This window comes from Diadema antillarum, unplaced genomic scaffold (assembly GCF_040938485.1).
Source record: "Diadema antillarum isolate AM-2024a unplaced genomic scaffold, OU_Dant_1.0 seq00000854_RagTag, whole genome shotgun sequence".
In the NCBI taxonomy this organism is placed as follows: Eukaryota; Metazoa; Echinodermata; class Echinoidea; order Diadematoida; family Diadematidae; genus Diadema; species Diadema antillarum.
In genome coordinates, this window is record NW_027271725.1 from 776,943 (window position 1) to 789,879 (window position 12,937).

Below are 12,937 nucleotides of genomic sequence, written 5' to 3' on the forward strand. Positions count from 1 at the left end.
CATGTAATGCATATGGTGGGGAGTTGGCTCAGTCGGTACCGGTAGCGCGTCTGCCTCACGATCTAAGGGCCCGGGTTTGAACCCGAGTCTGGACTGAGCAATGTTGTGTGTAATCATACCGTTCCTTCTAACAAGAGGCAAAACACTCTCTCCCTCGGATAGGACATAAAATGGAGGTCCCGTGTATGAGAGAGTCACAACTCATGCACGTAAAAGATCCCGCTTTATTCATTCATCGCAAAGAGCTGGGTTTTTAACCTGGTGCAGTGAAGTGGTCCCACCTCACATCCAACTGGACCCCATGCATGGAAGACCAGCTTAGTAGCTGAATATATGGGCTATCCAGCCATCTTCACAGATGGAAAATGAACAATAACAACAACAGCAACAACAACAATACACTGTAGATTCGACATACTAAGGTACAATTACTGCTTGGTTTTACTGGAGTAGTGGCCCGTGTGCCGTGCATGATATGCATCGTGAATGGTCATGGATGGGGTCTTCAGTCGGCCCGTACGTACACACCCACCTTGCATTGCATTGAGCTGCAAGTTCTCTCCACTTGCAGCCCATTCAATGCCTACGATTCCCAATCAACATCCACACACTTGGATCACCTGAGCACAATCTGTCATGATATAAGCGCATATTTACCGTAAAGGGAACTCCGTCTACATATCCAACTGCAAAGCAAGAATCTCCAGGATTAACAGCTCCTGTAAGGACTTGATGGCGATTCATTTTGAATCAAGTTGATACCATTTTCCGAAATTTACAGGCTCATTCCTCACAGCCGTCCATCGTTCATAGATAATCCTGAAGTCAGTCGACTATTTCACAGCATGCAGCAAACTTGCGCTGAGGATCCAAAATGTGCATATGACACCGCAGTTTTCTATGGTAGCCTTAAATAGCCAAATAGTCAGATCAGCCCTTGCGTTATTATTATCATTCTTATCACAAACATTATACAATGTGTATAGGGCCTTCTCGACGACTGAGTATATGAGGAACACCGAGTACATATGTTACGCAGAAAAGAGCTTGAGTCTTGCACATCATCGATATATTAAGTACAGTAATAACTCTTGAATACTGAGAATCCTTATTCAACCTGGATGCTCTCTAACCCTCTGGGTGCATCTGCTTTGTCCACTGATATGGCTTGTGTGAAATCTCGGTGCACATTCGACTCAATGCCACAGAAAGGGTCAATACTACTAAACAGAAAATAGTATTTCATGTTTGACTGTTTTTCTCTTTTTATTTTTTAGATATAATGAACTGAAGGTCATTCAGTTTGTAGGCCTTTTTGTTTAAAATTGATCATATAAAAAATGCATGATTACAGGATAACATTTCAAAAAGTCATAGATTATCTAATAACGTGGGCACAGTACAAACAACGCATTATGTCAGCTGATGAGGTTCATTTTTTTTCGGGGGGGGGGGGGGGGGTGGGGGGATCAATAACATCGATACATTGCCTTTGTTTCTTCGTAACACAGGGATAAATCCCAATATGTTGTTCTGGTCACAACAAGCTGCACAAGAAATTCTTATCAGTATACGTCAAAGACAAAACTTAAGATATATGAAATTTCGCGTGACAATGCAGTGGTGAAAGCACTGTCACATCTGGTGATTATGCACAATCGACTTGGACTTAATGCGCATTCTTTGTGGTTTCTTGAATGTCATATGACCCATATGTTTCATACTCAGCTAGCTTGTATAGACAGTTTCTGTATCATTATTTATGGATGATTCTTTTCCTATACACAGCTTAGTAAAGAAGTATTTCATTCACTTGTTCCCTCCCATTAAGTTCCATAAACAGGAATTCATTTAGTTGTTGCTATAAGGTAGGGCAATCCTCCGGCAAACTTTGTGGTTGTTAAGGGCAACTCTTGTGAACGATACATGCAAAAAAAAAAATGATATAATATCTTTCTCTTTTTTTTACCAATCTATTGCGTATATAACCCCGTTCCACAGAGATTTTCTATCGGTCACTCGTAAACTCATGGAAAGTTTGTTGTTGTTAAGTGATCCGAGTATCCTCTCGGATTACCTTCTGTTTTTGTACGTATTCTTTCTTCTTCTTCTTCTTCTTCTTCTTCTTATTTCTCCTCAAAAGTTGTGTAGAGGTTAGCTCAGAAAGTCCTCTATCAATTTCAAACTTATACCATTTTATGTATCATGTCCCTAAGACGACAGATCTAGTTGTTGTTGTTGTTGTCGTTGTTGTTGTTGTTGTTGTTGTTGTTGGTGGTGGTGGTGGTGGTTGTTGGTGGTGGTGGGGGTGGCATTTTTTTTCTTTTCCGGCAACTAACTTAAGTGTGTCGGAACGTACGATGATGATGAATCCGACTTGTGCTGGTCGACATGTCAGACATGTCGAGCGTGATCCGATGAGGCAAGATCGTCTGATGGGGACACTAAGATCATAGTTCGCCATCGGACGCCATTTCCAGTCACAAGATCAGTCAGTTTCGGATAAGTATTGAGTCAGTGCGGTGTCGAGTCAACTTGTGTTGTTCCCACGTTCAGTCATCGGACTGCAGGCTTACTTTTGTCTCCATAGTTCTCACGGCTCTTCTGGCATTGGTATCACCCTGCTATAACTGTAGACATTAAGCAAAGGGAGAACACATGACCCTACAAACAAGATTATTTCTTGCATATTCTAGTATATAATACGTATAGGTGTCGGACACATCGACACTGTATATGAAACCGACACCCCTCTATTTATAGCATTGCGCGTAAAGAATGAACATTGATTCACAATTGGTATCACCCTTATTGGTGAGCCTTCGGTGCGAGTCTCTAGAGTTTGTGGGATCAGATTTTATCGTAACTCATTGGAACGCCTTTTTTTTTCGTTTTCATTTGTATTTTGAAATTCAGATGAGCCTCCGATCCAATGGTCAGTTGAATAGGGACTTTAAGCAAAGAGATGTTATTACGTCAAACATACCGGTAGATCGTTTGTTCGCTGCGCTAGCTATATCTTTCACTGCTTTTTTACGCTTTCGACACTGGAGACACCATATCAGAACGAAATAGACAGAGAGAAAGGGTGATAGAGAAGGCTGTCACGTAAAGTACATATGAAGGTATAATAGGAACATTGAAGAACAAGACTGAATTCAGTGAAAGTCAATTAAACTTTATTTCCATAAAAAGCAACGCAATATAAAGGTATCTACTGAACAATATCATACCTATTTGTTTAACCAGTTTGCAAGAAGTGCAAGTCAAAAAATATGACACAAAATATATGAATTATAATATAAAGAGAATACAATGCATATTTTCAATGGTGGATAAACGTAAATCATATAGGGTTGAAAAAAATTTCTACTATAGCAAGGCGGGGCTTGTATGAGACTTGGTATACTTGCAAAACAATATGCCAATTAGCACGATTTTTCTACATTACGCTTAGAATATTACTGATATACAACTATAAATACATATGATAATAAAAAAAATAATAGTATAACAGTGTAAATAGTAGTTGTTTTAAAGTACAAAGAAAGTTACACAAACTTAAAGCAAGATATCAATGTTATGGCGCAGATTATATTCATGGAGCCGTGCGTATCCAGAAAATATGGTGACAAAAACAGTACACTGTACATATCAAACACACACAGTTGGTCATCCCCTACTCCCCCCCCCCAAAAAAAAAGGGCACACATAAACAGTTGAGGCAGTATTTAAGCAAGAACAAACACAACCAAACACACACACACACACACACACACACACACACACACACACAATGACACTATGCGCAACGAGTTTTGAGAAGAAGGAGAAAGGAGAATGAGCAGAGAAGAAATGGCAGAGACGCCTGTGAACTCGCCACTCCATCGCCAGGACAGGTGAAAGTACGAAGTTAAGGTATATGATTATATATTACATAACCAGTTTAAAATTACCTAGTGCTGTATTTATAGAAAGCAATTTTTGTACTATTAAGTTGAAATAGATCGTGAAATTATGTAGCAGGGTGATTGCAGTTGTAATTAAAGGAGCGAACTGGTCAAATTGAAATGAATACAGATCTTTTATTTTCAGAATTTTATGACCAGAAAACAAAGCATCAGTATGTGCTCGGGTATGGCGGCTTAAAAACAATTCTGAGCGCCACAATAAAAGTTTCTCTAATAATGTCTAATATAACTTGTACCCCAAGCAAGAATTCTTATTCAAATACCGTAACATAAAAGACACAGAGAAGACAAAGGGAAGACTAAAAGAGCTAAGAGAAAAGATAACAAACTGATAATTACGATTTGTTTTCTTTACTTGTGTAAAATAACAGGCTGTTTACAACATGTCTATGTATTTACAAAAGATTGTAAAATTTACGAACATAAAATTCTTCTTATGGTATTTTATAAAATGGGTTCAAGAATGTAGCCAATTGGAAGCGCTGAAATGAGTCACGTGTGCGTGCATTATTTTCTTCAGGTATGCACTAAGAAGAGTCTCTCTTCCACCTCCCTGGCCTGACGTACGTCACAATGTTTTACACTAGCAGTGCGCACTCAATCAGTTGTTACAAGTGCGTCACGCGCTACTATACGCGCTGTCAATCCTGTAAACAACTTCTAGTTCGGGCCGCGGACAGCCGGCGGCCTTTCTTGTGCATAACAGTACGTGGCGTACGTATACTCTTATACGTACGTACAGTACTTATGTGCGGGATTTCCGAGTGCGACGTGCGTAAATGTTTGGGACGAACATCTTCGGACATCTTGACTTTTGAGCGAGTGCTACATGTAGCTGACTGGTATTGACCCACAAAGGTACGTGAATAATGCTGTTAGTTTTCGACCCATTTTATAAAACAAATGATGCACAGGATTATTTCGTGGCGTTAGTGCGCCTCGTGCATGTCGCACCATTGTCAATACTCTCGAGCGCGCCGCACCTTCACTAACACACTCTATCCTGTGCATCATTAGTATAACATCTGCAACTGGAGGATAATATCAAAGGGATAATCGCGGGAAGTCCCCATTCTCTGTGAAATTGCCATCCTACATGCTATAGTAGCCATAGTCAGACCCCGTAATTTCGATAATATTTCGTCGTTAATTTTACAATCAATTAAATTCAGTTCAATTCAATCTAAAATTAATTTTCACCTTTTTTCAACAGAATGTATACAAAGAAATGATATTATGTGAAATTTAATATGCGTCTTGTCGAACATAATATACACAGCCATGACAGCCAAGAATAACATGTTCATGTCTAGAAATATGATCAGTTTAGAAAAGAGACATACAGTCGTATTCATACACTGTGCGACAAAATCAAGGTACCTTTACTCAAAAGACTATGCTTGCATAATGGGTACCTCAGGCTCCATATATAAATTATGAACCTCAAGCGTCTATATTCCTATCTACCGATGAAGTAATAGACCTTGACCCATGCAAACAATAGATGCATACTCTGTTGAATTGGAGTTTCATAGACCTGGAGTGTTCATTATAGTGTAAACCATGCCGTGAAACTGGTTTTTGGAAGACAAATCTTATGCATTATTATACCTGCATACATTATATATATATATATATATATATATATATATATATATATAATTTTATATATATATATATATATATATATATATATATATATATATATATAATTTTATATATATATATATATATATATATATATATATATATATATATGTATATATTAAAAGTATCTATAGCGGTCGCCTACCTTTTGCGATCACCAAACACAAATCCCAAGAGAAAAGCCATGTTAGCGACCCTGTCTATATCGATCACCTGTCTACAACGGCCATTTTTTCGTCTCCATTTTGGAGGCCGCTATAGACAGGTTTGACTGTATAGGCCTATATATATATATATATATATATATATATATATATATGCATATGATAAGACAAATGGGAAGAACACGAGCTGTGAGAGAGTCATGGGCAGAGAAGTTGCTCGTTCGTTTCGTATGAAATGTGTTCAAGGCAAACTGAGAGCACGGACGTTCTGTTGCTGAAGCTATAAGCACACACACACACACACACACACACACACAAAACAACGCTCAGGTTTTAATACGGAGCTAGACATTGCCAGGAGATGCCATCGCTTTTCATCGAGACTATACCAAGGAAACCGGATGTCATCGAAGCAGGGACCATCGTATCGCCGTGAAGTTTTTGCCCTGCACACTCTTCAGGCGATCTGATAGAAGAGTAGAACCTTATCTCAATAGAGCAAATATCTACAGCAATGGCGGATCCGGGCGCGCACCCCCCTCCCCTCTATGTTAAAAAAAAAGAAAGAAAACAGAAAAATGGGGGCGTGCGCCCCCCCCCTTTAATTTTGTGAAGGCGCCCCCTCTTTACTGAATTCCTGGATCCGCCCATGTACAGCCAGCATGAGAACCCCACAGGACGAAGACAAGAACTTGAAGACAGTGGTCGGGGCGCCACCACAGAAAGACGCACGTGGAAAGAGAACGTATGTGGGATGAACGCATCAAAGCCTTTCCTTGAACCTTCAACAAGTACTCTCCAGCGAGGATGCCAATGGCGCCGCCTAATGGAGAAGGCTGTCTATGTGGGTTACATTTCCTTATTCCTAGGGATCATTATTCCGAAGGTTCATCAATCCAAAATCAATAATGTTCGTTCTTCCGAAGGTTCGTATAATTTTGAAGGTTCGTCAGTACGCACCTTCTTTTCAGATCATCGAACCTTACTTCATTTTTGGATTGACGAAACTTCGGAATAACGAACATTCTCTTTTCATTTTCACGCAGATAAAGAATCTCGGAATAATATACATGTTCGGATTAACGAATCATCGGAATAACGAACCATATTTCATTTTCGAAACCACGAACCTTCGGGTTAACACCACCAGGGGAATGTTAATGTTCGGACAAATGTACCCTTCTTCATTTTCTATTATAATTATAAGATTTTATGTGTTTCGGAAATATAAGTCAGAAATAAAACAAAAATGATGGTCACCGTCTGGATCTGTGCTTTCTGACCACGTTATGTTTTTAGTTTATTACTTATATTTCTGTTCGAGCAGACAGATATGTGCTTTCTAAATCCTTTTATAATAATAATAATAATAATAAGGTCATATTTACCCAGGGTAGCCTCTTCAGTGTTACCACTGCTCTATACCAGAGGGCCCTGCCATTATCATTACCCTAGCGTTGCCAGGTACCCATTTACACCTGGGTCGAGAGGGACATGGTGGGTGAAAGCATCTTGTCCAAGGACGTAAGCACCGGGCGGGATTCGAACTCGGGTCCTCCGATCGGGAGTCGCGAGTCTTATCCACTATGCCACAGCGTCCCCACTGCGTAAAACCTGTGCCGATTTTTTTTTCTCTTTATGTGAATCTATAAAAGGACCAATAAAGGTCTTTTTACTTATTCTTTAGTAGAAGTGTCAAGGCCCTCATGCAGTTAAAGGTCCTGTTTACCTTTGGGAGCACTGAATTTAAAAAATGTTCAAGATATCACATTATGATGCATTCGTGTAGGTCAGTTGTATCACAAAACATCCTACCACCAAAAAAAAAATCGCAATAAATCCTAAAATATAAGGAGATATCATTTTTTTTTTCTGAATAAACCATAACTGTAGATGGTTTAGTCTGGAAACATTTTAATTATAACTTTTGTTCACATTTTGTATATCTAACAATATAACATCCATTATACTGATTCAAATTTTTACATTGGTTGTTTCTATCCCTAATTCACATTTTAGAACTATCTTAAAGCACAAATGCTGGGTTATTGTTTCATCTGCAAATGGTAAATCATGCCTTTAAAGCATTTCTAGTGTGGCTGAATGTGCGAGATCAGAATCTTTTCTTGAAAGAACCTGAAGTTATCTATTTATTAAAACTCTGCACATAAGCCCTATATCCAATTTGTGACGATTTCAATATTTTTGGCCTTCACATGAGAGTCGTCACGATACACAACTACACTGTAAAATGTACTAGTAATGGGGGGGGGGATACATAAACAAGAGAGGGCGCTCTTTTCTGAAATTCGACGGTAATAGGTTTGTGGGGACTTCAACTGTGTTTAGTGCAAGTAATGGACATGTGGATCGGCGTGTTCTCTGAAAACTAGAATCTCTCTCTCTCTCTCAAATATATATATATATATATATATATATATATATATATATATGCTTCCAAAAGGCACTAAATCAATCATTTTTTTCAATGGATTTAGCGCCTTGTGGCTGCAAGCTCTTCTACATACATATAAAATCACTGCTGTTGATTTTGGATATTAGCACCAACCCATAGACAATAGGAAGTTTCTTGACACTCAGATATATAACAGCTTGTTGAGTATTGAAGTATACCTTGGGGGTTTTTTGTAGCGTTTTCATGGAATGCACATCAGTTTTCATTTCTGGTCATGTGTAATTGCATTAAGTGTTGATATTCTCTGCGTTGCATTGGTTTTTTTTTGTTCTCACGTGTTGATGTCACGAAGGGATGATTTACCATTTGCAGATGAAACAAAAACCCAGCAGTAGTGCTTTAAAATAGTTCTAAAATGTGAGTTAGCGAGAGAAACAACCACTGTAAAACTTAAAACCCGTGTAATCGATGTTATTAAGTATTGTTAAATACACAAAATGTGAACAATAGTTATAATAAAAAAAAATTCCAGACTAAACCGTGTACAGTTATTAGTAGACGGCGAGTTGTAATGTTCTTAAAATTTTCTGTAGATTTTGATTTTTTGTGCTATTTCCCCTATTTTGGGGGTGCTGAACACGAATCCACTTGTTGCCATTTTTCTAACCGACGTCTTCACCCGTTGCCATGGCAACGCATTATTTTTCTTAAAAGAACATGTATTCTTCATTAAACATCATAAAAACATGATGTAAACACCAAAATATGTCATTATAAATCCTTTTTAATCAGACTTGAGAAAGAATACAATTTTCATAATGTCATGGTTACCTTAAAGCAATGACGGTTACCATGGCAACAATTTTATACTATTTATAAAGAAAAATCATATTTTTAATGAAAACGCAAGAAAACATGACAAGATTGAGAGGAATATTTATCATAAATTGTTATCTAGATGATCAGCTTATTTTTCCACTATGTTAATTTCACATCATTTTCGTTGCTATAGCAACAACATGACAAAAGCTGCCTTTTAAAGAAAAATAAGCATTGCGATTGAAAGAAAAGCAAGAATACGTCCATAGATGATTTAAATTTCTGTATAGTGAGATTTTTTGAGCTTTTTCCCTTATTTTGTCGGTGCCAACCACGAATCGACCTGTTGTCATATTTCTAAATGACATCTTTAGCCGTTGCCATGGCAACAAATTATTTTCTTTGAAATAACATGTATTCTTCATTAAACATCACAAAAGCATGCTAAAAACACCAAAATAAGTCAATATAAACGTATCACGCTTCAATCAAATGAGAAATCACAATTTCCGACTGTCACAGCAACCTCATAGCAATAACGGTTGCCATGGTAACAGCTATTTTTTTAAAAGAAAATGATTTTTCATCAAAAATCATGAAAAGATGAAAAGTCTGAGAAGCATACTCATTACAAATTGCTATGATATTTATCAGCTTTTTTCACTACGTTCATGCCACATTATTATCGTTGCTATGGCAACAACATTTTTTTCCCTAGAAAGGAGAAGTATCCCATTAACAGAAAAACTAGATAAATAAATGATAAATTTTTGTTTATTATAATTAAATTATAATTTTTATTATTACCTTTAAAAGAACGAGTATTCTTTATTAAACCTCATAGCAATAACGGTTGCCATAGTAACAGCAATTTTTTAAAAGAAAATTATTTGTTTCATCAAAAAGCATGAAAAGATGAAAAGTTTGAGTAGCATACTCATTACAAATTGCTTTGATAATTATCAGCTTTTTTCACTGCGTTCATGCCATATTATTATCGTTGCTATGGCAACAACTTTTTCCCTAGAAAGGAGAAGTACCCCATTAAAAGAAAAACTAAATAAATACATTATCAATTTTTGTAGAGTTAAATTTTTCGGCTCTTTTTTTTATACTATTTTTGGAATGCTGAAAAGGAATGCACCTATGGCCACTTTTCTAAATTATGTCTTCAGCTGTTACCATGGCAACAAATTATTTTCTTTAAAAGAACACGTGTTTTTCATTAACATCATAAAAACATGTTGTTAAGGCCAAAATATGTCATGTACTTTTTTCCTCAATTAATAAAAACAATCCTTTTTTTTTCAATTGCATTGTTACCTCATAGCAATGACAGTTGCCATAGTAACAATTCTTAAGCAGAAAATACTGATATTGTTATTTAAAAAATTGAAAAAATGACGAGATTGAGTTGCATATTCATTACAAATTACTATCAGCTTTTGTTTTCACAACGTTCATTCCACATCATTTCTGTTGCCATAGCAATAACATGAGAAAAATGTTTTTTAAGGATTAAAGTTCTATAGCAATCTGTTGGAAATTACTATAGAGGAGGTACCATAGTCATTTAAGGTTATCAAATGTCTTGGAGACATTAATGCTGAAACAGAGTACTTAATGACGGGAAAACTGGAACTTTTGGGGAGGTTTTTAGACATTTGTATTGCTTAATTTTGGTATTTATGTTTCCTGGGTATATCTATGGTTAAAAAAAAATATATTCCTTAACATGTTGCGATAGAGGAACAGAAATGATGTGAACAGAATTATATATGGCTAATAGTCTTGCTCATTTGTAATATTTCAAAAGTTAGGCCATAATTTCACAATTTTTCTTGAAGATTTTTTTTCTAAAAAAATTAATGCATTTCCATGGCAACCATGTTAAATATTAACCATTATTTCGGATATTTAAGGTTTTAAAGGTGCAATGTGATCAGAAATTCAGGAAGCTGACTAAACTTTTGCGTTCCTACTTATTTGTTTTTTGTTTAGTGTATTATTTCCTTCCTTATCTAATGAGTAACGTTAATTTTTTTCTTTAAAAACCAGTTTTCTCAATTCTATAGCAACAAGAACGAAGTGGGATGAATATAGTGAAAAAACAGAACTGACAGTAATTTGTTATAAATATGTTACTCAATCTTGTCATTTTTTATGTTTTTCATAATAAATTGTTATTACCATGACAACTGTCATTGCTATGAGGTAACCATGAAATTGAAAGATTGTGCTGTTTTACTAAATTAAAGAGACATGTTTATCTTGACACATTTTGGTGTTAACAGCATGTTTTCAAAATGTTTAAAGAAGAACACATGTTCTTTTAAAGAAAATAATTTGTTGCCATGGTAACTGCTGAAGACGTCAAAAAAAAAATGACCACGCACAGGTACATTCCTGTTCACCATCCCCAAGAGAGATAAAAAAGCACAAAAGATTGAAACTTTTCTGAAATTGATCACTTGTTTATTTCATTCTTTCTTTCCTTTTTAATGAAACAGTTCTTCTTTCTATGAAAAAAGTTTCCCTCATGTTTTTGCTATAGCAACGATAATAATGTGAGATGAGCAGAGTAAAAAAAAACCCTGACAATCTTAGTTAGACCCTAACTGGTAATGAAATAACTTTTTCAATCTTTTCAATCTTTTCATGATTTCATGCTTTTTGATTTAAAAAAATCATAATTTTCTTTAAAAAGTAGCTGTTACCATGGCGATCGTCATCACAATGAGGTAGCTGGGATATTCGGAAATTGTGATTTTTAATTTAATCAAAGAAATATGTTCATATTGACATCTGTTGGAAATTACTGTCAGTTTTTATATGTTTAATGAGGAATACATGTTCTTTTAAAGAAAATAATTTGTTGCCATGGCAACGGCTAAAAATGTCAATTAGAAATATGGCAACAGGTGGATTCGTGTACGGCACTCCCAAAATAAGGGAAAGAACACAAAATATCTACCTCTTACAGAAACGTATTATCTACCGATTTATTTCATTCTTACTTTCCTGTTAATTGAAATACCTATCTTTTTTCTTTAAAAAGCAGCTTTTGTCATGTTGTTGCTATAGCAACGAAAAGGAAGTGAAATGAACATAATGGGAAAGAGGTGATAGTCATGATAGTCGTTAGTAATCAATATTCCACCCGATCTTGTCACATTTTCTTGCTTTTTCATGAAAGTATCACTACTTTCTTTAAAAAATAGTTGTTACCATGGCAACCATCTTTGCTATGAGGTAACCATGGCGTTATAAGAATTGTGATTTTTAATTTGATTAAAGAGATGTTTATATTGACTTATTTCGGTGTTTACTGCATGTTTTTATGATGTTTAATAAAGAATACTCGTTCTTTTAAAGGTAATAATAAAAATTATAATATAATTATAATAAACAAAAATTTATCATTTATTTATCTAGTTTTTCTTTTAATGGGATACTTCTCCTTTCTAGGGAAAAATGTTGTTGCCATAGCAACGATAATAATGTGGCATGAACGTAGTGAAAGAAGCTGATAAATATAGCAATTTGTAATGAGTATGCTTCTCAAACTTTTCATCTTTTCATGATTTTTGATGAAAAAATCATTTTCTTTTAAAAAAATAGCTGTTACCATGGCAACCGTTATTGCTATGAGGTTGCTGTGACAGTCGGAAATTGTGATTTCTCATTTGATTGAAGCGTGATACGTTTATATTGACTTATTTTGGTGTTTTTAGCATGCTTTTGTGATGTTTAATGAAGAATACATGTTATTTCAAAGAAAATAATTTGTTGCCATGGCAACGGCTAAAGATGTCATTTAGAAATATGACAACAGGTCGATTCGTGTTTGGCACCGACAAAATAAGGGAAAAAGCTCAAAAAATCTCACTATACAGAAATTCAAATCATCTATGGACGTA

General features: G+C 35.8%; 1 protein-coding gene across 1 annotated transcript in view; it reads right to left on the bottom strand.

The window, feature by feature from the left end:
• The window catches only part of LOC139740418 (dmX-like protein 2), a 150,289-nt gene extending 149,475 nt beyond the window's left edge, over window positions 1-814 (bottom strand). The window contains exon 1 of the mRNA XM_071651009.1: window positions 658-814. Coding sequence (XP_071507110.1) covers window positions 658-744 — 87 coding nt within the window. The 5' untranslated portion in view covers window positions 745-814. The remainder of the gene's footprint in view (window positions 1-657) is intronic.
• Between the last annotated feature and the right edge of the window lie 12,123 nt (window positions 815-12,937).